The sequence below is a fragment of the Pollicipes pollicipes genome, unplaced genomic scaffold, assembly GCF_011947565.3.
Source record: "Pollicipes pollicipes isolate AB1234 unplaced genomic scaffold, Ppol_2.1 Scaffold_7261;HRSCAF=8764_pilon_pilon_pilon, whole genome shotgun sequence".
NCBI lineage: Eukaryota > Metazoa > Arthropoda > Thecostraca > Pollicipedomorpha > Pollicipedidae > Pollicipes > Pollicipes pollicipes.
In genome coordinates, this window is record NW_023597054.1 from 63,872,550 (window position 1) to 63,900,027 (window position 27,478).

The following is a 27,478-nucleotide window of genomic DNA, read 5'->3' on the forward strand; positions in this document are numbered from 1 at the left end:
AGACCCGCTGACTGCCCTTGAACAAATGGGCTGTTTTGCTTCCGCCTCGGCCTCAATCCTTTGCCAGGGTTCTTGACCGCAAGGACGAATGTCGCGACATTTTCGGCATTAATCTGTGGAGTTCCGGCCCCGCTATGTAAATAACCCCGCGCGGCATGCCGGGCGTGCCTCTCTCCAGCAGCGTCTGTCAGTGCACTGATAGATCCCCTGCCGTGTTACGGAGCCGAATAGTCGTCCTCGTCACCCACAGACCTTCTCCCGCGGTTGCAATTTTGCCACCTTTAGGCATAGTGTACTCGGAGGTCTTTCGGTCACGGCTAACTATTTGAAGACTGTAGGAAAAGGGAGAGGCAATATGTGGGACAACTGCCGCCATGCTTGGATGCCACGCTAGTTCCACCCTGCACCCTACGTCGGGGGTGCGAGCGGGCGCCTGGACATGGCTTCTTTCCAGGACGGCCGTGAGGACAACTCAGCGGATGATAGCCGCAGCATGACTGCGTGACGGAGTTGCAGCATGACTGACTGAGTCGCAGCACGAATGGGTGACGGAGTTGCAGATGAAACGACACGGCGGTCATAAGTACGACAGACGGAGGTGACGCAGGGTGAGGAAGGGTGAATTTTTCTGTTATCACTCTTCAGTTTTTTGGGGGGGCTATTACTGATATAAATTTGCTTAGCTGCCCCGGCACTCTTATACCATGCAAATAAACTTAACAGAGCTGAACATGTCAGTCGTTTATTTACAAGACCGGTTACATGTGCACGGATGAATAAAACAGTCGAATATTTACACAATTTGTCGTTGAGCATAATAGAGTTAGCATGAGGCGTTGACCCAACACAGAGCGACGTCGAGCTATGGGAAGGTCGTCACATAGAAAGATCAACAAACGATATAGCCTTCGAAGGTCTGTACATAATTCATTTCCTATGTTGCAGGACACGATACGCACCTGACTCTGTACAACCTAGAACCAAAAGTTCCCACTCCTCGGAATAAACGATTTTATAAACTATCCTTACCTCTCAATAGAAGTCCATTTTAATATTATTCATCTTAACTTACACAGGAACAATCTTACAAAACACCACTACTCGGACCCAACGGATGAAACACAGTCTGATATCATTCACTCATGCACCCCGGACGTTGCATATTCCACGCCGCTGTTGACGATTCGGCCGTGTTTTGTATCGGTGTGCCAGCTGGCGGGGAGACTGGTGGGCGCCGACCGGCCCCGAGCGGTTCGGACCAAATTGGACAGTTTCTACCGAAAATACTGATTGGTTGGATTCATTTGGTAGGAAAGATACCAAGCAAAGCACCCCTGAGATTCCCTGGTGTCAACACAAAGGTTAAAACGCGGCTCCTGCGCGCCTCCCACCCATTATGCACGCGCCTCGCGCGGAGCCTGGGGTCCGTCTCCCGCGGACGGCGGCCAGGGGCGTAGTAACAACCAACACCGAAACAGGTGGTGCATATCCTCCCGCGCGGCCCTCCCTCTCACGCACCTGGAAACAACTGGGCGCCGACTGCCGGCGCCGGGCGCGCTACTGCACTGCCGCATGACATGCATCAATAATTATCACAAACATTATTCGCGCGCCGGGCTGGGGCGGCTGGGGCCGGGCGCCGCCGGGCGTCGCCTCGCCCCCCGCGCCACAGGCACACGCTTCGCTCCGCACGCGCTCCGCGTCAATAAATAACTACACCACGCCGCGGCGGCGGCGGCGGCGGCAAGTGAGGCCGGGTCAGCGGGCGGCGTAAAAATGTAAAAATATTTGATTTGGGTGATGGGTGGCGGGCGGCGCGGCCGGCGGCGGCCGCCCGCCACCGGCCGCGCGCGCGCGGACAGAGACCGGCCGACCGGACGCCGGGCACGGCGAGGCTACAGCATGGCGGCCATGGCGGCGTACAGCTGCACCAGCAGCTGCATGTGGATGGGCAGGCAGGAGCGGCGGTCCTGCGAAGCCGGGTCCAGCGCCAGCCACGACAGCCGGTTGTAGTTCTCCAGCACGTGCCTGTCGAGGGACCGCCGGTCCGTCAGTCGATCGCGCAAGTCGTCACCGCAGAAAGTCGGACGGGTCAAACGCGCCCGGCACCGACGCCGACGGGCGGCCGCAGCATAACCCGTGGTGCGGTACATGTGACGCAGGCCTCATATAAATTATCTCGCCCGGTCATCGCCGTACGTACGGAACAATAGAACAAGGCACGACACGCAATATACCATAACAGCCGCTTACCACGGATTTGACTGGTTGGGCCAATAGTGCCCTCCCCCCCCCCCCCCCCCCACCCCGCCTGGTGGAAACGGCGACCAGTGAAAGATTCCTGCGGAAGCCGTCGAACTTGGAACCCTTGATCCGGAGCCCACCATCAGACCAGACAAGCCACTGCCGTCCGCACGTTACTGCACTGCGCCAAAGCCGGCGCCTGGTGCCCCGCGGCGCGCGCTCACCTGAGAACGTCGGTGGTGGTGCTCGAGTCGAGCGGGTGCACCTTGACGTGGCACGGCTGCTGCAGCATGTCCTCCGAGTTCTGCGTCTGGCAGTGCAGGTGCAGCGCCGACTTGAGGAAGACGGCCGTGTTGTGCTGCATGTGCGGCGCCGCCGCCCAGAACCAGGCGGGCATGGGCCCCGTGCTGGCCGTGGACGGGAAGTAGCCGAGCGCCAGCGGCTGCTGCAGTACCGTGCCGAACTCCTCCTGCTCCTCGTCGCCACCGCCCTGCAGCGCGCGCGCCAGACCACGTCAGGAGACACGGACGGAACCGGAGGCAGACCGCGACGCCATCAAGCCGAACACGGATGTGCTACGACCACCTTGTGCGACGCACGCACCCGGAAGGATACAACAGATCCGCACAGCCCTGCGCAGGCACACATGGGACCGACGACCATGGCCGCACATTCGGTTAGGGATGGAACAACATAGACCTCGCATGAGGCCTCCGACCCAGCCTCTCGCTTTCGTGAGGCAACAAGTTACGGGCCAGTCCAACACAACCGTCCAACAACGTAGCAACACGGTTCCCCACGGACGCGTGCTCTACTTTCAACGGAGCTGCCACGGCACGCCACACCACGCCCGGCGGCGTGGCCTCCTGCAGCTGCGCTCGCCGCTGCCACGACCGCGCGCGCGACTCACCCGCTGCCCGCTGCCGTTGGAGAACGGTCCCTGCTTGCCGAGGCCCGGCAGGCCGCCGCTGGGCGAGGCCGTCGGCCGCTCATCGGTCGGACTGCCGATGTCGCCGCCGCCGAACGAGTCCTCCCAGTTGAGGTCGAGGTCGTCGAACAGCGTGCCGTTGCCGATCAGGTCTCCGTCCTCGTCGGCGTTGATAGCCTGCAGCAGGTCCTCCTCGATCAGCTCCGAGCCCAGCGGGTTGATGTGCTCCTGCTGGAACGCCGTCTGCGAGCACTGCGTCGTGGCCGACGTGGGGAAGACCATGACGTGCGTGCAGGAGGCGTCGTGCGGCGTGCTCAGCGCGCCCGCCGACGGCTTCTGGACGCCGTCCTCCGGCGTGCACTGGTCGTACATGAGCCGGTGGCAGGCGTCCGGCTCCAGCGAGACCACGCACGCCGACAGGATGGTCGGCATCTCGGAAGCCGGCAGGTGCTGGCAGTGGCGGCACATCTCGCGCAGCTGCTTCGAGAAGCGCGTCAGCGACTTGCGGCTCAGCACAGAACTCCAGCCTGGAACGGGGCGCAGGTGTTGACCGTCGGTCGGCAAACTACGGGACCTGACGCTGCGAGATAGCACCACAGCAGCCAACAGGGCACTTACAGTACCATCATCAAAGAAATACGACGATACGAACGTGATTGTAAGCCGCAGGACCACCATCACACGGTTTGCCACGCGAGGGAGCAATGCACCGCCGGCCGTGCGACGGCCCCACCGCGTGACGTCACTCACTCTTGAGCTCGCCGTGTCCGATGCGGCCGAGCCGGCCGACCACCAGGCGCCAGGGGTGCACCGACTGCACCATGATCTGCAGCAGCCAGTCCATCAGCTTCTGCAGGCCGATGCGGCGGGCCGAGATCTTGCGCCGCCGCAGCCGGTTGGGGATGTGGATGTTGATGGCGATCGTCTGGCGCATCTCGCCGCGTTCGTCCGTGCAGCCGGCCAGCAGCCAGCGCTGGTCCTCCGACAGGCAGTAGCTGCAGAACAGCGTCGACGTGGTGTCGCGCGGCGACGTCAGCACCTCCGACTCCTTCTGCGCGTCCGGCAGCGGCGCCAGCATGAACGTCGGGTTGTACATCTGCAGGGTGGCGCCCTGGTCCTGCAGGACGGGAGGGCGGCGTCAGTGGTGACACCCATGGAGTGGCGGCGTAGCTCAGATATGTGGAACAAGTCGTGGCGTCTGATGGGGACGCGGGGCTGCCGGGCGTCATGGGGCGAACAATGAAAACGGATTATAAGTTTCTCCATGTTTACCAAATGAGAGATGCAGATGCTGAGTTACATACTGTCCGAGCAACTGGATTTAGAACACGAATGAAAAACTTACTATTTTCGATCTGAGCCACACAACTAAGGTGGCTCACACATAACTTAAGAGCTCACAAGTCACCGAAGCCCTATGCCACAAATTCGCTTACCGCTAACCGTACCAACAACGGCCACTCGACACCGCACGCCTAAACACTCGTGTATAGTACGATCGCACAGAGCCACTGCCGACTCGCCTCCCGCTCCATGCTCCGGGGACTGACCTCCCGGCCCTTGAGCCGCTGCTCAGCGGACGCCGTCGGCCCGAACCCAGTCAGCGAGTTGGCCGAGCTGGCGCCGCAGAAGGTGCGCTTGCACTGCGAGTAGACGGTGAAGGCGAGCGAGCGCAGTCGCTCGCGCTGCTGCGCCCCGTCCAGGTCGCGCCACGGCGAGAGGATGCTCTCCAGCGAGATCACCTGGTAACAGGGGATGGGTCAGGACCCAGGTCTGATATACATCCCGCCGCGGGGGACGGCTGGAGCCCTCCAGCAGTCACCTGCCCTAACAGGGGTCTGGTACACATCCCACCGCGGAGGACGGCTGGTGCCCTCCAGCAGCCACCTGCCCTAACAGGGGTCTGGTACACATCCCGCCGCAGAGGAAGGCTGGTGCCCTCCAGCAGCCACCCGCCCTAACAGGGGTCTGGTACACATCCCGCCGCAGAGGAAGGCTGGTGCCCTCCAGCGGCCATCTGCCCTAACAGGGGTGTGGTACACATCCCGCCGCGGAGGACGGCTAGTGCCCTCCAGCAGTCACTTGCTTTAACCGGTTGACGTCTGTTCCACGACCTGGAGGACGGGGGATGAGGGGCGTCTAGACCACCAGGACATGCAGGACTGCTGTTTACTCCAAACCAACACGCGATATTGCACCACACCATAAAAACAATAAGGACTGAAAAGTTGATTGCTTTTTCAAGTAAGAGAACTGATTGTCACGACACGTCACCACTTCTCTTGTGCGCGGTCAAGAAATTCTCTTAAGATACTTGAGGAATAATATTGACATCAGATAAAAATAATAATTATTTTTAAGCACATGTAGATGATGGAGCTCCAAGAACCGATTAAAGAAGTCAACCATTCGTATGAACACGTAAAAAATCGCGTGAAATGCCGAATTCAGAGTACTGTCAACGCATCCGCTTAAGTCTCCATCCATAAACGAATCAATGTTCCAAACATCGATCCCCTGCTTAAGCCCATGCACGAGCACGCCCCCACAATCTCAGCGGGACCGCCTCACCGCCGCCGTGCGCACACGGCGCTCACCCACCTGCAGCGTGATGTTCTTCTGCATGGTCTCGGGCAGCGTGGAGCGCATGTGCAGGTAGGCGCGCAGCAGCGCCACGTTGATGAATCGCTCAAACGCCGACAGCTGCGCGCCGTACGTGAACGGGTCGATGAAGTAGACCACGATCTGCGGCATCTCGCCGCTGCCGGGGGCCACGCCGCCGCCCGGCGTCGGGCCGTAGTTGACGCCGCCTCCGTCCACGCCCAGCCGCGTGCCGTGCATGTCGTCTGTGGACGGCGGGCGGTCGGTCAGGCGTCGGCACGGCGGGGTCACGCGGCGCGCAGAGCGTGGCTACCAGCGGTCACGGCGGCGGGCGGACCGACCGCGTCATCCCGCTGCCGAGCACCCTGACGCCGCGTCCGGACCCAGCCGGCCGGCCGACGACGCGCGTCAGGCTGACGCCGCGTCCGGACCCAGCCGGACCGCTGACAACATGCGCCAGGCTGGCGCCGCGTCCGGACCCAGCCGGCCGGCCGACGACGCGCGTCAGGCTGACGCCGCGTCCGGATCCAGCCGGACCGCTGACAACACGCGTCAGGCTGACGCCGCGTCCGGATCCGGCCAGACGGCCGACGACGTGCGCCAGGCTGACGCCGCGTCCGGATCCAGCCGGACCGCTGACAACACGCGCCAGGCTGGCGCCGCGTCCGGACCCAGCCGGCCGGCCGACGACGCGCGTCAGGCTGACGCCGCGTCCGGACCCAGCCGGACCGCTGACAACACGCGCCAGGCTGACATCGTGCTCAGCTGCGGCACGACCACTCGCCGGCGGGCGGCGCCGATGCATCCCACTCACCGTCGCTCATCTTAGGCGTGGCCGGAGCGCGGTCGTGCGCGTCCGGGGTGGCCGGCGGCGGCATGGGCGAGGGCGCCGGCCGCTCGCGCTCCACGCCCCGCTCCATGGACGTCTGCAGGTACGGGCCCACGTAGTGCCGGCAGTACTGGAACGGAGCGGCACCGGGTCAACAGCGGCACGCCGAGGCGGTGGGGCGCGGCCGAGCTGCCGGGCACTGACAGCGGCAACATCGCGACCGTGACCCCCGCCGACGGAAACCGGCAGCCAGCACGCAGTGCGCCGACGTATGAAACAGGCCATTTTCGATGGCCAGCATCCGCGCAAAGTTCGAAGGCGTCCAGAGCTTCGGAGCAATTCTAAGAATCCATACGACTGAGTTATGACAAAATCAGCCTCACACAAGCAGATGTTCTGTTGCAGGCAGCAGCGTGGAGAGAGATCCATGTCCTCAATCTATATGACAACTGATTACGGTATGCAAGCTTCATCATCAGTCATCCCTCACCAATCACTCCTTTAAGCGGTCCTCAGCGCTGTGCCCTGCCATTCACCTGCGCGTAGAGCTTGAGTTTGGCGGCCACCTGCGAGTCGCCCAGGTGGTTGAACCAGTCCTCCACGTGCAGGTTGGCCAGCTTGGTGGCGGCGTTGCGGTTGATGCGCAGCACACCCTCCGGGCACGAGCTGCCGATCGGTACATGGCGGCCCAGCTGGCACGAGTCGTACGTGCTGCTCAGCTCGCGGAAGAAGTTGCGCACGCGCGACACGATGAACTCGTTGTCGCCGGCCGGCGTGACGACCAGGTAGGCCACGTGGCGCGCGGCCGCCACCGGCTCCAGCAGCAGCTGGTCCCAGTGGCGCAGCGAGAACGGCGACGTCGACACCCACTCGCCCTCGTGGCCCACCAACAGCGTCGGGATCGGCTGCGGCGTGCAGTGGTCGTCCGTGCCTGCGGCCGGTGAGAGCCGGGTGATCACGTGATGCTGGACAGGCGGCATCGGGCAGCCGGCGTGCGCCCGGACAGCGCGGGATGTCATGCTTGGTCGGTTTTACGACGCACGTGCCTGCTGTCGTTATTGGTGTGGTTTAGCTGTCACGCCGACCGCAGCGGGAAAACCTCTTAGTGTCTCTCACTGCACAGCACAGTCCTGTGCAGTTACTGTGCCCCTACCGCCATCGCTCCTCGAGCCTACGTCCTTGCAATTGCGTCCAGACTGCTACCGCAGAGTTACGTGATTGAACTTTCAATGTCCCAACTGAGGTCACCGCCAGGCTACACGATATATGAGGGGCAACACATCACACAAGCTGGTGATAACAACTTTTTACAGCCTCGATAAAGGACGAGGAAGCACAGTCCATAACATGAGGGCAAACGAGAGCCGTCCACGTCCGTCCACCTCCACGTCCATGATGACGGGTCCCAAACGTTACTTCTCTACAACAGGGCGCTACGCGCCACGCCGGGTTTCAGAATGGCCCAGATGTTAACACAAGACGACACTACAGCAGAATATGGGTGAAGAAAGGCCAGTGCTGAAACACTACTCGACGCCCGGTCTTATCCAGGCGCGACGTCCTGCCAACAGGTCCCATGACGCAACAGAACATTATCAACGCCAAGCTGGGTACCGCTCAACACCCATTTCTATTAGCATTGGTGCCTCGCGCGGGTCGGCTGCTGCGTTCACCCTTCAAAGCCTCGCACCGTTGACACTTTGGTTTAGCCGCGCAATATTTCATGCTTCACGGCAGTGCACCCCGTGCCCCAATTCCGTCAAGGCAATCTGGACGTCACTCCACACGCGCCGCCGACTGTCACTTCAGAGCGCGAAACCTGACGGCTGTAAACCGCACGAGTCCCTTGCCTCTTCCGGACATCTGACAGCGGGGATTGGCACGCGACTAGCCGTCAGTCCGAGGTCACGAGTGGAGTCAGGGGTAATTTAGAATCCCCTTCTAAATCAAAATAATAAGCTCCTACATGCACATAACAATACAATCCACTCAAAAACAGTAATCGAGGATGAGAAGGCAACGTGTTCAAGAGTAACACTTGTGCAGAGCACTGGCTTACACTTGAGGTTGGTAAATGGAGTGTACATAATATATTGCCACAACTAAAATTGCCAAAAATTGTAATGTTTTACATCTGCCATCTGTCCATTTATGTACTATGGTCTATGTGCACCATGTATGTCCGTACTATGCATGTATCTGTCTGCATCTATGCATCTATGTATATCTACTATCTATACACTGTTCTACCTCTTCTACGATATCTCCTCACTTCGTGCAACCATGCACATAAAACAGCGAACAAACTGTTGTTCGCGCAATACCCAAACACCGCGACATACCTAGATGGATATACCGATCTACATGGTCGAGTGGGACCAGAGGCATTATAGGATTACGGCCATCATGACAACAGGACATAAATTCTGCACGGAAGGCAAAACATTTGGATGAACACGGCGTTCAGCAAATATACGACAAAATTCCTGTTTATCAATTCAATTCCTAATGCCACCAAGTTATCTATGCCTCATTCTAGTACCATTATCCATTCCTCATGCCACCACAAAACACCAACTCAAGTTCGTCGCCTGGGTTTCTCAAGATATGTTGTTTGCCACGTTACGTGATATTCTGCAATTGGCCAACTCTCGTCCGTCCCTTTGTTTTTAGTGGCCGAACTGATGGCCGCAAAGCTGGACGCAATGTACGCCTGATCAAAAGTGCTCAATCTCTCCGGAAACGTAGCGTCCTGTGAGCCCGCACGGGCGTCAGCGCGCGTCCCAGCGTTCATGTGAAGCACCCGTGAACAGGGTCCGAAAACTAAAACAAAAACAAAAACAAAGCAGCCCACAAACACGCGTAGCAAAATAGATCGCTCTTATGGCAATTTAACACCGTTCCACACCCGCATAATTCAAGGGCCCTCTATGGTATTTCAATACTAAAAACCCAGACCGCCCGCAGGCATGACTTACCACATGGCATCCCACCAAGCCGTATCGTGTCCTTGACATAACTTGATGTTATGCCATTATTTCATGCTACCTATGACCTAATAATTGAAGGACCATTACACTGCATTATCACTCAAAAACTTTTCGCCACACCCGAGCTGCCCTCACCCCGCCCGCACACACATCACTGACAGAGCAGCAGCAGCCATCAGCGGGGACTCACCTCGGCCGGCTAGCCGGTGGAACTGCCGCCAGGTCAGCGGGCCCGACACCAGGTACGTCGACTCCCACAGCTTGGTCTGCCGCTTCTTCTGGATGGCGTCCTGCAGGTGCGGCTGCAGCGCGCGCATCACGCGCACGATGTCCTGATTGCACAGCGGGCCGGGCGCGCGCAGGGACGGCCACCGGTGCATGACACTGCGCTGCTTGGCCTCGGGCGGCGCCGGCCCGGAGCCGGTGCGGAACATCTCCATCGCGCTGCGCACCACGTTCACCGCGTCCGTGTACTCCAGGTAGCTGACGGCCGGGGCGCCGGCCGCCGTCGCCGCCGCGTTCAGGTACTTGAAGGCCGTGCGGTGCACGATGTTGACCATGCTGGGTGACGTGAGGCACTGCTCCTGGATGAGCTGCAGCAGCTCGGGCGGCACGGCGTCCACCAGCGGGTCGGGCTCGACGCGCTCGCCGGGCCGCAGCGGCGCCAGCAGCGGCGGCTTGGTGCGCTCGTACTGCACCTCGCGCCGCTCGCCCGTCAGCTCCACCTCGTCCTCGAGGAAGAGGCCGCTGCGGTAGGCCAGCGCCCGGTTCACCACCGCGCTGTAGCCGCACTTGCAGCTGACCGGCTCCTCTGAGTCCGCCTTTGTACTATCCGGGATATAGAGTCCGGCCTCCTTGCCGCGAATGTTGCCCACCCGGTTGGGGCCGGCGTTGCACACGCACATTGTACAGCTATCGAAGTTGTGATCGTGGAACAGGTTGAGCATCGAGTCCTCCAGCAGCACGTTGATGAGCAGCGCCGGCACCTCGGGCGCCTGCAGCGTCAGCAGGCCGGCGGCGTCGGCGGCGGCGCGGCCCGGGAAGCCGGCCGACGTCGACGCCGGCGACTGGGGCTCAAACGCGCCGCCGCCACCACCGCCGCCGCCGACCGAGTGCGGCCCGCCCACCGAGTGCGGTCCCATCGAGGCGGCGCCCACCGAGCCGGGACACGACTTGAGCGAGGCCGGACCGCCGTCGTAGTGGCCCGGCGAGAAGGGCGACAGGCCGTGGCGCGGCGTCGATGCCGGCGGGTGCGTCAGCATGCCCGTCTGCGCCATCTGGTTCATCGACTGGATGGGGCCGGGCGGCAGCGGCTGCGGCACGGGCAGCGCCCCGGGCGGCGGCGGCCGACTGCGGGGCGGGACAGCTTGGCGTCAGGCACAGCAGGCAGACGGCGCGCACGGCGAGACATGCGACGGGCCGGTCGAGCGAGAGAGTCACAGGACGGCGCAGACCCTCGCCTGACGCAAGACGGCGAGGCACGGAACAGCGCGAACACATGACGGACGTGGCGCCGATATCACACAGAACGAGCCCGTGACAGTCAGCTAAGCTCAACCGTCAACGGCTTCCCCGAAAAACCAACGTCGTGGCCAAAACGGACTCGGCCAGCGCGCGGCGCACCCCAGCGAAAGCCGGCACTTCACGGTGCCGACCGCATCTCGAGCGTGACACGACCCTACGTCACGCCATGGAGGCCCCACTGCACACCCGCGCCGTGCCCCACTCCCGCTCTGCAGCCGCCGCGCCCATCTGTTTGTAGAAGGGGCGGGGCGGAGCAGGACGGGGCGGGGACGGGGCTTACCCGGCGAGCGGCGCTTTGCCGAGCGGCGTCGGCTGGCCGTACTGCCAGGAGGGCTTGTAGACGGCGCCCATGGGCAGGTTGACGGGGGACGACTGCTGGCTGGGCAGGCTCTCCAGCGGCGCGTACTTGGGCGAGCTGACGAAGCTGCTCAGCGCCGCCGGCCGGAACACGTACGACATGTCCTGTCGGCGGACGGGCCGCGTCAGACGACCGGTACACGGCCGATGGCGTGTCACATTCCCAGTGCGGTCGCTGGGCTCGGATCGACCCCTCGGGCGTCGGCGCGAGGCTGACGCAGCGGTGCCGGGTGTGAATGTCCCGGCACGTGCTCAGACGGACGATACAGTCGCGAGCTTCCCAGAACACGCTGGTCGGGCGGCGGCCACGTCCGAAAAGGTCATGCTGTTTGATGGTTCCGGCAGGGGCTGACGACAGCAGCTCAACAATGCTCCGCCACAATACGCATTACAAACGGTGCAGGCGATGTGCCCTCCGCGGAACAATGCAGCTGGTGTTCATCGCTATGTCAACAGCCGGGCCTGCACCGCTGATTGCGCATATCGGTTAGACTCCAATCGCGTTTTCAGCGCATCGCAACCAAGCCCCGCTACTTTAGCACAGCATCACCAGCACAGAACGCGCTGTGTTCTGTGAGCAAACTTATCGACCGTGAGCGTGGCAATGAATATATCCCCAGGCCGATTTGCAGAGAGCAATCCCACCAAAAAACAAACAAACAAAAACGTACATGTAACTATGTCACGGACTTTCTTACCATTACACCAGCAGCCACCCCTAACCGAGCAATTTAACCAGCCACCCCTAACCGACCAATGCAATTGCGACAAACCTCACCCACAACCGAGCCTCTCCACGTCCGGCGCCGCCAGCCTGTCGGCTCCCGAGTCTCTCCCGCCACGTACCGTGCGTTCGGGGGGCGGTAGCGGCCGGTCGTCCATGCGCTCCGCCTTAAAGCCGACCAGCGCCGCGGCCTCGACGTCGGCCGGTGCGCCCTCGTAGTGGCACACCGGCGACGCGCTCGGGTTGTGGTTGTGCTCGTGCGACGGCGGCGTCGGGTAGATCTTGGAGAGCTCGATGCTGTTGAGCACGGCCGTGGCGGCCGGCAGCGCCGTCTTGGCGTGCGGCCGCGGCGGCTCTTCGCCGGCGCCGTTCGGCTTGTTGGAGCCGGGCGGCGTCGGCGCCGCCGAGTCGTCGGCGTCCGAGTGGTCGTCGAACAGGTTCTCCAGGTCGGCCAGCTTGGGCTGCAGGCCCTCGGTGGTGAAGAGGCTGTCGGCCTTCACCTTGGGCCCGCCGGCGTCGTCCGCCTCCGACTTGAGGCCGTCCATGTGCACGCTGGCCGACGGATCGTCGTCGAACTCGTACGGGTCAGCCGGCCGCTTGACGCCGCGCGCCAGCGGGTGCACCGCCGCCTGCCGGCCGGACGGGGTGCCGTCAGGACACACGCCGCCCGGGACACAGCAGCCGAGCCGGTCCCACCAACACGCTGTACTCCGCATGCAACATCCCCACGCTTTACGCTAGCCCAATGTTTGAATGGAATATCGAGGAATTGATCTGCAGCAGCGGCGGCACACGACAGTGTTGAGGAGCATTTGTGGTCGGCATCGGATACTTTTTGCAATAAATTACAGCTGTCTGCGGGCCGGTCACTGAGCGTTTCCGCAAGTCGGTGACCGCGGCGGGGTTGTCGTACCGCGTTCGGCGGCCGGGCGCCGTTGGCCTGAGCGGCCTCGCCCTCCTGCATGGCGCGCTCGGACCGGTCCACCTCGTCCTTGATGCGGCGCAGGAAGGTGGTGCGCAGTTCGGCCGGGCGCTTCACTGGGCAGCTGAGCCTGCGGGCACACGGCCGGTGCGGGCTCACACGGGGCGCGACAGGGAGGGGTGCCGGCCGAGCGGCGCCGGATGCCGACGCCGACGGGTCGGCGCCACATGCCGCCGTCCCGACAGTACAGAGGTGGCCGAGACAGCAGCGGAGCATGGCAGTGACGCAGCCGTCACACACACGCGACACATGGTGCGCGACGCGCGATACGTGACGCGGGAACCCCCGCGGCGTCACGTCCATGCAGCGGCCGATAACAGAGGACGCGCACCCAGCGCCCACGATAAGGTCACGAGGCGGCACCGACACCGCTCGGCGGCGGCGGTTCGCGCCGTGACTGGGCACGTCACGCGGGACGTCCGGCGTAAGCGGTGCCGTTCGGCCTCATCCGCGCGCGCCCCATTCATACAGCGGATGATTTTCACCTCGCCCGGCGACGAGCAGGCGGAAAAGCAAACACCCAGTCCATCTAAACGGCCTTGGGGAGCGAGGGAGACGTGCAAGTAGCGTAACGGCCGTGACGAAAGGAACAAGAAAGCTGGGGCTCGTTGTGCAACAAAGCATTTGTCGCTGGTTCCCATGCGACATCTAGCATCAAACGCTGCAATGATCCCCCTAGCACCGAAAAAAAACAAACAAAAAACAATGCAGCAAAAACAAGCACTGAAAGTTGGCACTTGAAAACATTCCTATAGGCACAGGCGCAAGACCTCCACCTGACACAGATGTGCCCAGTAATCATGTGTACGTAGCGTTATCAGATGACTGCAATGACGTTGCACCGCTTCACAAGTGTGACGGAGTCCGATACGCCGCGTGTTCATGTTGAATGCGCAATAACAAAACAAGCGACGTGGTTCACGGAGCGACTTCACGAGTCGTGGCGACAGTGATCGCTGTTAACACGGTGCGTTAGCGGATGGATGACCAACCTTCCCTCTACAGTGGACAGCAGACGCGACTGGTAAGCCCCAGCAACACGGTAGCCCAGTCCCACCTTACAGGTCGTAATTCCCGAGCAAAGCCGGAAAAACCTCTATCGCGAACACCTGATGCATGATTTTGCTTTGAAAGGCAGTCGCCCGGCAGTGCTAACAAAAATATCAACACCGTCCTTTGCGTTGTAACCGAGCATTGACCACGACCAGCTACACATTGACAGGTGTTGTCTGACCTTGACAGTGTGCTGAGGGACACGACAGCAAATACGTGGCCCCGAACGCGGCTATCACGGCTTTGGACCTGGACTCTCCCGTCGCTTTTGCAACTCGCAACAGCCTGGAATTACCGCGAAAACCCCGCGCTGTGCATGCTTCGCGCCGCTCGCGCCAACGTTGCACCATCCGGTGTTGGAGCGCCGACCGTGCACGAACACGTCACCGATAGCGGAGAAGTCTCCGCGCCGTCCAGACCCAGCGTCAGCCCGCAGCGCGCGGCGGGCCATGGCGCGCGTAGCCCGCCATGGGGACGGGCCCAGCGAGCGTAGCGCAGCGCACTCACCAGAGGTTGACGTCGTGGAAGTCGTACAGATTGGACGAGTCCACCATGTCGACATCTGCCTCCAGCTGGATGGTGGGCAGCTGCGGGCGGCGCAGCAGCTGTGCGCGCAGCGGGCTGGCCGTGGCCGGCGCGGTGGGCGGCGGCGGCGGCGGCGGCGGCTCCGACAGCGGCGCGCCGGCCGGCCGCGGGCTCGGCCCTACCGACGCCGGCTTCGGGTACGGAGAGTACACCGGCGTGGCGGCGGCGCTGCCCGGCTCGGTGGCCGGCTTGGCCTCTGTAGCCGCGTCAGCGCCGGCCGCCAGCGGCGTCACCGGGTTGGGCGTGGCGGCGCTGGGCGTGGGCGGGTGCGGCGACAGCGTCGGCATGGCGTGGTCGGGCGGCACCAGGCACGGCTGCGAGTGGGGCGTCGGCAGCGGCGACGGGCCGACCGACGCCGGCGAGTCCATGGGCCCCACCGACGGCAGGCCGTCCGTCAGCGCCGGCCGCACGCTGCCTGGCGTTGCCACCTGCGACTTGTAGTAGGCCTGCGGCGGCGGCGGCGGCGGCGCGCCGTTCAGCCGCGCCACGCCGCTCACCAGGTCGGCGTCGATGGTGTGCGCCAGCTCCTCGGAGAGCGCGGCGCGCCGGTGACAGACGCCGGCCTTCATGCGCGGTGGCCGCTCCTTCTCCTGCCGCTTCAGGTACTGCTGCTTCTGGCGCACCTTCTTCTTGCAGTTGGCGCAGGCGCACGTCGGCTTCTGGATCGGATCCTGGAAGTCCCACTGGCCGAGCGACTCGGGGCTGTTGTCACCGGCGGCGCTGACGCCCAGCGTGAGCGCGCCGGTGCGGCCCGGCCCGCTGGCTACCGTTGACTGGCGCCAGGCGCGCACCGACACCGCCTCGCTCATCAGCTCGTCGTCGGCGGCGATCTCCAGCAGCGGCCGGCCGGACGCGGCGAACGGCGAGCTGGCGTCGCCGCCGCCGCCGGCGCCGCCTCCGCCGCCGGCCGACGGCGAGACGGGCGGCGTGCTGCCGCCGCCGGCCGCTAGGTGGGTCGACACGCCCAGCGGCCGCATGGCGCCGCCGCCGCCCTCCGGCTCCGTCACCAGCACGTAGCTGGTCAGGTAGCGCATCTTCACGTCACCTGCGGGCACACGCGCGCAAAGGCCGGTCAGCACAGCGTGAGCGGCACGCCGGGCGCGAGAACCGCGTCGCTCAAAGTCTGCTGATATTAGTGATACGATCGGTTATGGAAGTGGCATGCGTTCACACTAAGATAAACCTACAAATGACGACCATCCGAAACCTTCACGTCCGTGTTTGTATCGGCTAGTGCGCTGGCACTGGCAAGAGTGAGGGCAAACTCATCCCGCGGGACCGGTTGCCATTCCGGTAGCGGCTTATGGTCCGGTGACATCCTCACACTCCGACCTTTCCCAGCATCTCAAGCTGACGTCCCCAGATGCCAAACTTGTCCACTATTTATTGATTCGAGATATCGGTCTGTTCTTATGACGGTTCAGTGCCAGGGGTCCAACACGTCCCAACTCGGGAGTTCGCCCCGCCCCGCCCTCCGATCAATGTAGCGCAAGCGCAGACCACAAGTGTAACCAAAAGCACGCGACCGCGAGGAAGCAACAACACAAGCTTATCGCAATCAGATTACCATCACCGCACTCCGAGCTCCGCGTGTCGAACGGATGCTCCACTCTCCGGAGCGGGAGTCGCCCCGACGAACGCGGGAGGGCGGCCGCGAGCCGCGCCGCGCCGCGCCGCGCCGCGTCCCGCCGCGGCCGCCCGGTGCCGCCGCCGCAGCGTCACTCACCGACCAGCACCTCGACGACGACGGGCAAGTGGGGCTCGCGGCCCGTCTGCAGGCTGGCCAGCAGCCGGTTGTCGATCGGGTAGAACTGGCGCCAGGCGTCCACCAGCTTGCGCGTGTGCGGCGCGCTCAGGCGGTACGTCTGGCCGGTGAGCACGCCGGCCAGGCCGTACGGCGCCAGCAGCACCGGCAGGCCGGCGCCGTGGCCGTGCGCCGCCGAGAGGTGGGCGCGCGTCACGCGCCGCAGCGGCGCGTGTTGGCGCAGCGACAGGCTGGCGCACACCGTGCTCTCGCCGTGCACGAAGAACGAGAAGGCGAACGACAGGTTGGCGCTGCGGACGAGGTGGGGTACAGTCAGCGCAGAGGGAAGGGCGCGGCAGGGGGAGGAGGCGATGGGCAGCGTGCCGGCAAGGTCGGCTGGCTAGTGCTGGGCGGGGGTGACTAATCCGTGCGGCTGATGACGTCATTATTTATCGTTTTTGGCTTCCGTTCAACATGAATGACGGAAGCCGCAGCGTATCAAACCAGGACATGTTTCAGCCTACTGAATTAGAACGAAGGAGCATTTAGTAAAGGTGACCAAAGGCCCTATAATCAAATATTCATGTCCAATGGAAATAAGACCAGGAAGAGGTTAGGTTAGCAGCGCTGGCCGTGCAAAACAAAAATGAAAAACAAACAAAACAAACGAAATCGAGCATATGACAAGTTAGGTTTCCACACGGGTATTCCATCCATCATCGCTTTTACGTCACAGATAACTGTCTACAACGTGGAACAATACACATGATCATTGTCTGGAGCAGTACCTGTAGGTTTTGTTTTGGAGTTTGTCCACATTGGAGCATGGCTGCGCGAACCATTTTCCCAGTTTTACAAAACCTCGGGACAGCAGGCATCTGAAAAGATTACGCTCATTACGATACAATCTTTCGCATCAGTGCACAAACCCCATTTTTACTGTTATGATTCAGCAATACCTAGCCAATGACGACGTGTTATGAAACGGAAGCTACAATCCTACTACAGCAAATCCTGCCCCCCCCCCCCCCCCCGACGATTGTTTACATGCTCCGGCTGGCCACCCTGCACCACTGTGCCGAGCGGCGGCGCGTGTCATGAGCCGCCGCACGGGGCGCGGGCCGGCCGCCAGCCGCGCGCCGCCGTCGGGCCGTGTTTACACGAGCGGCGTCACGGCGGCCGACCGGCCGGCAGCCGGGCCGGGCCGGGCCGGGCGGCCCTGACTGCGCGGCCCCGTCCGCGGCCGGTGCCGACGCCGCGGCTGCCGTCCGTCAGCCCCGCCGCCCGGGCCGGCCCGGCCGGCCGCGCGGACGGCACGACCGCACGGTAGGCTCCGTGCAGAGCCACAGCGCTGGCCGTGAACATGCCGCTACCGAGCAGCAGCTGTTCGATTAGACGGACTGCGCGACAGATACCATCAACTGTTACTTGCGAAGGCCTCCCAGTCGGCGTATCGCAGTATTTTTCTCCCGGTATTTGACGGTACAAGTGAACGCCTGATATTTTTCTTCCGGTAGTTGACGGTTCAAGTGAACGCTTAGTATTTGTATTCCATATTTGACGGTAGCACACAAATGAAGCACTCATTTGAACAACCCCGTAAAGCCCGGGAGCTTGGCGCATTATGGCAGCCGCCTGTTTAGCCGCTTTCATTCGGCGACGGCCAGTTTTCATCACCGCACAAAGGGGGCGGCGGTCGGCACAAAGGTCCCGGCCGGCCCGGGCGGTGCCGGTCACTGACCCCCGGCGTAGCCGTGCCTCGGCGAGCTTCCCCAGCACCGACAGCGGCACGACCCAAGCGGCGGCCGTGCGCGCCGGCGCCGCTCGTGCATGGCGCGCCGCCGTACAACGGTACGGCGGCGGCGGCGGCGCACCTGGCGGCCCGATAGCGGCGCGCACCGCGCGGCCGGCGGCGGTCGCCTGCCCGGCAGGCCGGCCCCGTTTCAAGGTTGCGGCACCGCGTACGCGGGGCCCGCCGTACGTGGCCGCTAACGGCCGGCCGGGAACTGTGTCACACGGCGGCCGCCTCGGCAAGGCACGGCGCGGCGCGTTGTCGGCCTTGGCCCGCCGTCGGAGGGGCGCCGTGCGCGCGCTCGGCACGGCCGTGCAACAGGCGCGCGGCGGCGGCAGCGGTCGGTCGGTCGGTCGGTGCGCCCGCCCCCGCCTCCGCCGCTGACCAGGAGCGCGCCGGGATTACCGGGCCGGGCGATGACGTCATCGCGCCCTGGCGCGCGGCCCGCTAGCCGATCCGGCCGCGCCCGAGCCGCCGCCGCCGCCGCCGCCGCCGCGTATGCAGCGCGGAAAGCGCATCGACCCGCACCGTGTCATCTGCCGGCGCGTACTCTGGCGCGACGAGAGGAGGCGCCGCCGCAGCCGCCGCAGCCGGACACCATCGACCGGCCGTAATGCGAGCGGCGCGCGCGCGCGCGTGTGTGTGTAATGATTGCCCGATCATCACCGGCCGGTTGACGTATCGAGCGGCGGCTCCTCCCATTGGCTGGCGGCCGGCCGGCCGGCCGTCGGTGTAGTAAGCGGCCGCAGCCCGATCAATAGCGCCGCCCGGGTCCGGTTAACAAGTGTCAGCGTCGCCTCCGCTTACCGGCCTGGTCTCACGGCCATGCTCCGGGGCGCGCGCGCGGCCAACCTACCTCTCGATGAACTTGTGGAGAGCCTTGAAGAGGAGCGAGCGGCACTCATACGACAGGCCGCTCTCCCAGTTGCCCTCGTCTTGTTCTGCAACAAGTGAAACACGTCAATGTGGCACAGGCATGAGCAAAGCATGTCGGCCGGCGTCTGCCGCCCGGCGCTGCCCTCGGACAACGTTGACGGCATGGCGGGACGGCTGGGGGACGGGGCGAGCGGGAACGTATGACGTCGGCAGACGGCCGGCAGGTGCGCACCACGCCGCGCCGGCCCGGCAGACCGGCGCGCACCGACAAAAACCGGCCGGCGCCGGCCCGCCACCTCTCCGCCATACCATTTACGCGCCGGCCGGTGGACGGGCGCACGGCCGCCGTAACCATAGAAACAGATCGATGAATCGGAGCGCGCGCCGCCACTTTTCGCCGGGCGGGCAATCAGCGGCCGGCCGGGCGTCAGCGGCGGCCGGCGATCGGCCGGCCGCGCCGCCTGCCGACGGCCCTTTCACCGGGCGGCGGGTGGCGCGGCGGGGGTGGCCTGAACGGGAACGCCAGCCCTCACGTGGCGCGTCGACGACGACGGCCGACGGCCGGCCACGCTTAGTTAGAAGTGACCGCGGCGGCGGCGCCAGCGGCGGCGGCAGCCCAATAGTCGGCATTCGGCAGCCATGGCGTCTGCGGTGGCTGACCTTCAAACACTTACGGCTGCATGCACCGCGGTGGCACGCAACCGATCCGGCAGGCCCCGCCCACCAGTCCGACATGAAAGGGGCGCCGCGCGAGGCGGGCCGCACCGGACTTGCACAATGTCTGCGCAGCGCTCCCGGCGGTGCGGACCGCGCCGCCGAGCGCCGGCGAGTTGCCGCGGGACGGGGAGTGGTTGGTGGAGGACGGGCAGTGAGATCGGGACGAGCGGCATTGGCCGCCCCGTTCAGCACAACGGCTGGGGCGGCGGAACTTCTCAACACCGCGTGACAGTCGGCAGACACGTCGGCTCGCGTCATAAACACAGTGTTTATGCGACCCGTCAATGACGGTTCATTTGCTGCTGGCCATGAAGGTCCGACCGACAGAGGAAAGGGGGCATTACATCGGGTGTCGTATTAGTTCCGCAAAGCTGTTCCAACGAGGAGTTGAGGCCTTCTCCACACAAGTCCACAAGCAAGGGGTTTGATCCCAAATGCATGCTATAAAACATCTGATGACAGCTGTACAAAGTATCGCGGCTTATAAGCTACAGCAAAAAAATGAATCACATCCTACGAATTCATAAAGCCGACGGTTACTGTACTCATGCATACTTCCCCAATAGTTTGCAACCGTAACTTGGGCAAAGCTGGCATACCAAATGTGTGTGCTGCAAAGGTGTGTTTAACACATGCCTAGTCACTTGCATGTTTAGTAAAAACAACTTTGATCTTCCTTGTTTTAATATATAAGGTATTCCTTCTACTAGCGAAATTTCGACAAACACAAATAGCGGGTAAAACGCCAGCTCCTTTCAGTTTGCCGTGACATCAACGGTCTTTTAAAACCCATAACTCTGTACCAAGATCACACAAAATATGACATTTGTACAAACAATGGGAAAATAGTAGCTTTAGTAAAGCATTATGTCGCAAAACGTAATTTAATTTTACGAAACGTGGTTCGAAACGTGACACATTGATAAATCAATTAAATTAAACTGAACAAAAAGAAAAAGTAAGAACATATGAATAATAAGTAGGGCAAATGTCCAAACAGACACTGCATGAGTATTTAACAAATAAGTCATTAATGTCTCACATCCAACACACAAAAAAGACCCCGCTTCTCTGACATAGTTATCACCATAATCAGGTAGTTTCTATGCATGTCACATTTCAAAAGACTATCACTGGAGTTGTGAGCCCATGTGCTCTGCTATGTCCATGCCAATGAGGTGTACCAAAGGAAAGTCTGAAGGAAGGACGAATGTTCCAGATGGAAATAAAATACCAAAAACCTTCACAAAAAAAATTCACAATGAGTTTTCAGATACACTTGACTGCCTGAGGAAATTTCGTTATATTACAACATGCACAACAAAATGCAAACCCTCAGACCCTCACAGAGATCAGACCAACTGAACAAAATCATAATCTATGCAGTTGCAATTACAACATTGTCTCTGCACATAATGAGTTATTCAATTCTAAAACTCACGTCAAAATTTAAACACCAATCATAACCAAAACAGTAAATTTGTAACCCACCCCAATTTGAGTACCCAAATTCAAGCACCAATCACACCCACTTTGTAAGCCACCACCATTTAAGTCCATTACCACATTCCACCATCTTCTTGGCATGATAGAATATATGAACATCTCATTATTAATCTAACAATACTGATAACTTGAAAGCAAATTTGGTTAAAATACTGTTTTGGCAGAGGTAAAATTTCGTTTTCTGCCATCGAAATTTGGCAGCAGGCTTCGAATGGCTGAACCCACCTCTGTAGATACCAGCGCAGCATATTGCTGGAAATTCCTGCCTTTGAACAATTATTAACAAAACCATAATGTCTCACCAAATTCAGGTCACTTTGAAATCAGCAAACCAGACATATAACAACTTATGCATCCTGCAATCCAGAAAAATGGGCAGAACAATTTACAGTTATGCAATAGTTGGATAAAGGGTATGTTACTGTTGATAAAAAGTGCCTCTTTGCATAAGCTATTTGCTATGCATGGAAATGGTATAAATATATCCCCTTTTGCTATCCATTTGCAACAGCTGTCTCCTGAAAGCTCTTAATAACTGCTAACTCCACATGCAAGTCTACTGCCCTGCTCACTCGGTGTGGGAGGGGGGCACCAGGCAACGCATGCCTAAATGTTGGACGTAATATTACAAATGGACGCAGTATTGGAAATATAACTGCTGGGCTGTATAACTGCTGACTGCTGGGCTGAGCTCGGAAGGGAAGTGAACAACATATATCTTAATTTGGATGCAACAGTACAACAATTTTGCATTTCTATTTCTGCCAACACAACTGCAGGCACAGGCTAGGCATATTAATGATTCCACTTAATGTACCTGCACGCATTGGCTAGGCATATCAATGATCCCATTACACATATTTACATTAAGTGTGGTGAACAAAGTCATTCCAAGATGGTTCCAACCACAACCACAACAGGATCAATTATCTGCCTATAACCAAAATTGATTGCATTCTGTATCACTTAAAAGATGGGATAACTCAACAATTTGCTGGGCATTACATGGCCACCTCATTCCATACACAAAATAATGGAACAGCACACAAAGCCTGTGTGCGCATCGGGTGGGGGCGGGGTGGGTGTAGGGAGGGGTGAAGTGGGTTACTTGTAACCACACTCTACATGCTGTTTGACATGCCCCAGGCCATTACAGCACAGTTAACTGATGGCCATAGCCTGCACTGCTGCCCTAAATTGTGAATAAATCACGCATGACACACAGGCTGCTCAAGACAGCAGTGCCGCCCAACGGTCGATGGGACTCACTTCTGTTGAAGAGCTGCGGAGCAATGACGTTGCTTAGCTCCGGTTCGTCGCCATACCAGAAGATCCAGAGCTCCTTGTAGGTGGTGACGGTAGGGGGGCGCGGCGGGTGTCGGCGGCGGCGGCGGCGCGCCCGGCTCCAGCGATGCCGGCGGCGGCGGCGGCGGCGACTTGGCGTGCTGCACGCGTCGCCACACCTGACAGGATGTCGCTTGCCAGACATTTTGTAAATGAGAGGATGACAGGATCCTCCAGTGGATCGGACTTCAGCTCATGCTCGATCCTATAGCTCCGCCATTTGATGCCGCATAAATCAGTCTGAAAAATTATAATGGAAGCATTACATATACAAAGCCAGCCTCACTTCTGAATGTAAACCTTCACGGTGTTGGATATCCACCACAAGAAGAAACTCTATAAATGGCCGAGGCCATTGTGGGGATGCTAAACCCCTACCATCATGATTATCATTATCACCATTCACCTCTGAGAAATAGATACCTTTTGGATACAACATGGCACATGACCATGAGCATTTTTCCCCTTAAATTAGGATCAGTGGATTAGGATAAAGTCAAAAGATTGGGACCAGAAGGGTAAAATATTATGCACTCAAGAAAGCAGATAAACAAACATAACAACTGCTATCCCCCAGATGAGCTACTTTCAATTGTTGCAGTGTAAAAGATTAAGATGTGAAAATGAAAAATAAAATACAAGAAACAGTAAAATTGAAACACTTAAAGCAATTTGAAGATCGCTACTAGTATCCTTTGATTTATCCTCTGATCAGATCTGAGGAAAGATTGGATTTGATCACCTCTGATTTCAGAAAAGAAGAGAAGGCCATGAAATAGAGCACCAGTTGTTACCCACACCCTTAAAAAACATTATCTTTGGAGTGATCACATGCAACATTGCCTGACAGTGTGCAATGGAAGTGGAAGCATAAATGACAGCTTTCAAATAAAGATGACCTGAATTACCATGGACCAGCCAACAAAAGTGACTAACATTTTAATAAGTTTCAGAAACAACAATACATATATATATATATACAATATAAACAACAATAGGATACAACAATGCCATTTCAATAGGTGGATATATAGCAATTTTGCACTGATGCCCAACCATTTAAATACTAATAACAAATGTGCCAATCTCCACTGCCCATCAAGTTTTTCCTTGCACACAGCATGACATGTCCTGACTCAAGCATCAGTGTTTAATGCTTTCAGGGCAAAGATGACAAAACTGAAAAGCTCTACCCTAAAAGTTAATTTGACTCCCTGGCTGCAGCCTGTCTTCCTCCCAACTAAGATAATCTCCTCCAACTAACCTCAACCTCCCACCTAAGATAATAAGATAATCTGAGATAATCAGTATGGTTGGGAACAAAAATAGCATAACCTTAAAAGAAAGTAAGATGCTTACAGGCTATGCACCTTTAAGACAACCAACAATTTTTATCTGAGGAGCATCCACTGTAAAAGCTGTATGAAGAATGCAGCATTTCTTCAGAGATCAAAGAACTATACAGAAACAATGAACCCAAATGACTACAAAACTGGTGAGAAACCTTAAGTTGCCAATCAAGGAGACAAAAATACAAACATTCATCTACACTGAGCCACAGGGTTGTGTCCCAACATTCCAATCACAGTGACATTCCAATGCTGAAAAGCAAGTATTGATCAGCAAATAATATGAAGAACAAGCATGGTTTCCTACAGTTAGATGCAGTTACTTTCTTAACTCACTAATAATCTAAGACACATAAAAAATAGCATGCATGAACATGCTCCCCTCCTCCACCCCCTACCAGTTCTGCCTCCACATGCCATTTTAGCAACAATCACCACACAAGAATATCACAAAGCTTGCACATAGCAATACTTCATGGGAACTAATGCTCTATTTGGTTCATGTCACACAGACAGTCTGAGGTATTGTTTGACAAATGCAGATGACAATTTTCCTTCCCTAACTGGGCATGTAAAATGAACATAACACATAAAAAGACCATCCGCTGACCAGCCGATACACCTTGCTTTCATCAACATAGGTAAACACAAGCTTTTAAGTTATACCAAATCCCCTTATATGAAAAGGTAATTTTAAAAAGTGTCAAACACACATATACACTAGCTCCCTCCCCACAAATACATCAGGAATAATCAAAGAAAGGTAGCAGGTGCCAGGTGGGCTCCCAGTGGCCACCCATCCACCTACCGCCTAACCTGGCGTTTGCCAGTCACGATCTTTCTATTCTACACATGGCTTCGATATCTTATGTTACCCAACACATCGTACAGTTCATGTCACAATTTACAACAACGTCACATATAACGCCCACAGGGCACTTGGTGCGCGTAACTCAGAATAAGTAAACCTGTCTCACCAGAGCGAAGAAATTCGTATGACAATCCTCCAAGCTCGCCCCGTTGACGTGCGAATTAGAGTTAGTCATATCACCACTCCCGTAACTTCTCCATTTCTACAAGATCAGTCCATTTCTAACAAATAATCCCAGTCTCCAACAGAAACACAGCCCACAACTATACGTGACACTTTCGACCGCGAACGTAATGGCGGACGAGACACAAGCCAGCAGTGAAATTACTGGCCTGTGATTGGCTGAAATCCATCGGGATTGTAAGTATGGCTGCGCTCATGAGTACGGTCGCGCCGAATCTCATAAACAACACACGCTTGCAGTGTTGAGTGTCGGTTGGGTGCATTCAGGTTTCGTAAGTATTATCTGGTAAGGGCAGGTTTGAGCAGCGATCGTACGATCGTATCTCTTTTTTTCGGAGCTCCGCTTTGGATGCAGTAGAGCCGCATTGTTTACGATAGCTCACCGGCCGTGAACCGGCCGTGAACGTACTAGTGCTTTCTGGGAGATGGAGATGCCTTACGCTTGGCTGTATTCATTTCCGCTGCAAACTTAAAATCATTTGGTCTCCTTCATCAAAGTATCACATGACATATTGCAAAGGTTCACGCACCTATCATCTCACTAACTCATGTTACTAGGGCCTAGAAGCTCTCTGTTTTTTTTTTAGAGATAAATTGGACAATGCTGATGACTAGAGTTTGAATTACCAAGCGTAGCTTGTTTTCATGACTGTGCTTGACTTTGAACAAAATTAGGAATGACTGATATCAGCCATTTTCCAAGTCAAGCATAATTCAAATCCAAGGTTTTGGATTTTTCTCTTTGGGTCTTGTTGCAGCACATCAAGACATGAAAGTAGCAAGGGAGGGTGCATCTGCTGTTTGATGGAAGTTGGCAGTACTGGTGCTGTCAGAGCTGCAGGCAGTACTAGTGCTGTCAGAGCTGGGCACAGTGCTGGTGCTGGCAGAGCTAGGAAGGGTTGGGTTTCTCACATCTCATGTGTGTACTGATTGTAATGCAGTTCTGCAGTGCTGTCTTGTTTGTAAAGTGTTGGTCCCATAAGGATTTTCAAGTCCTCAGAACAGGCTATTCCCTAAACCATTGTCACTGAAGTTGGCTCTATAAACATATACTTTGGAAATAAGCCAGATCTTGAGTCTGAACTGGCCTTGACATGAAGCTTTACTGTGCTGCAGGGAAGCAGTTAGAATCAACATCATGCTTGGTGTGTCAGGCTCAGAATTGATTCCATGAAGACGGAATCAGGCACAAGCCTGCTTCATGGACAGACCCTCACTGTGCTGCCCAAATGTGTTTGGGATATGCACTCTATGGTTCAATTTATAGATTGTTGGCTGGCATGGAAAACCATGCAGTCCTAAACAATGCTTTATGTTCTGTTAAGCCCTCAAAACATGCTCCTCATGTATGGGTCAACTGTTTCCTGTGCAGGTCCAATAGTGACACTGTCAATATTTTTGGAGAGTTGGCATCTGGTGTGCTCTTGTTTTTGCTCAAGAGTGAAACCCATTGACACAGGTCAATAAGACAAGCTTTTATGTTTAGGATTGGTGACATAATGGTTCTGTTTGTTCCTTGAAGTTCTTGCATCAGTCTGGATCATCATCTGGAATTGCACCATCTGGATTGCATCATGTGGAATGATACCTGCTATTGCCATGAGAGGATTGAATTCAGTGTGGGATGCCAGGAGCTGCTAGCACATTGACTAACTGAAATAAGGTATTTTCACGCTGTGGCTCACAAGGACCTTCTCAACAAGGTGAGAACACAGACCAGTTGTCAGTTGCTCCCTTATAAGCACAAGTGCCCAAGCTCTATACAATCAAGGCTGAGGCATGTCATGATGTACTACCAAAATGACAGTATTCCTGGTTTCTCTATGCCCTCTCTGTGTACCCTATGCAGTCTGAACCTATGCATTATGTTTTGTGCTTGATGAGCCTATGCCAAGGGTCTCTAGTATGGATGGTGGAAAGGATGTGATTAGCATCAATATCCCTCATTAGTGCTGAGTACCAACATTTTTTGAGAACCTTTGGGAAGAGTGAAACTGACTTGGTGCCCTGTAATGTTCACAGAGAGCTTTTGATACCACTAGGCCTATGAGAAGTGTTGTGTGGATGCCTCCTAAGAGCAAGTAGAATGTTGTGATGATTTATGGTATTTACTAGTCTTTAACACCTAAAATTATCCACTTTTGGTCACCATGTTTGGTCATAACACTATAGGTTAAAATGCTACTGTAATAAGTTCTGCACTCACATTCTGTAGGATCTGTCTGTAGGCCAGAACTTTGTTGGCTATTGCAGTGCTTAGGGGAAATTGACTAAAATGA

General features: G+C 57.8%; 1 protein-coding gene across 1 annotated transcript; it reads right to left on the reverse strand.

Moving 5' to 3' along the window:
• Nucleotides 1-1,859: 1,859 nt before the first annotated feature.
• On the reverse strand, nt 1,860-25,306 carry skd (mediator complex subunit skuld). Its single transcript, XM_037235534.1, is given in 23 exon segments — nt 1,860-2,028; nt 2,469-2,734; nt 3,155-3,699; nt 3,923-4,289; nt 4,723-4,914; nt 5,774-6,018; nt 6,588-6,732; nt 7,139-7,533; nt 9,783-10,626; nt 10,720-10,942; nt 11,397-11,578; nt 12,320-12,826; nt 13,111-13,249; nt 14,740-14,861; nt 15,057-15,647; nt 15,762-15,862; nt 16,544-16,872; nt 17,350-17,439; nt 19,210-19,294; nt 22,722-22,816; nt 22,818-22,915; nt 22,917-23,036; nt 25,123-25,306. Coding segments are annotated over 23 exon segments (5,883 nt in total). The 5' UTR covers nt 25,192-25,306; the 3' UTR covers nt 1,860-1,895.
• Nucleotides 25,307-27,478: the final 2,172 nt, after the last annotated feature.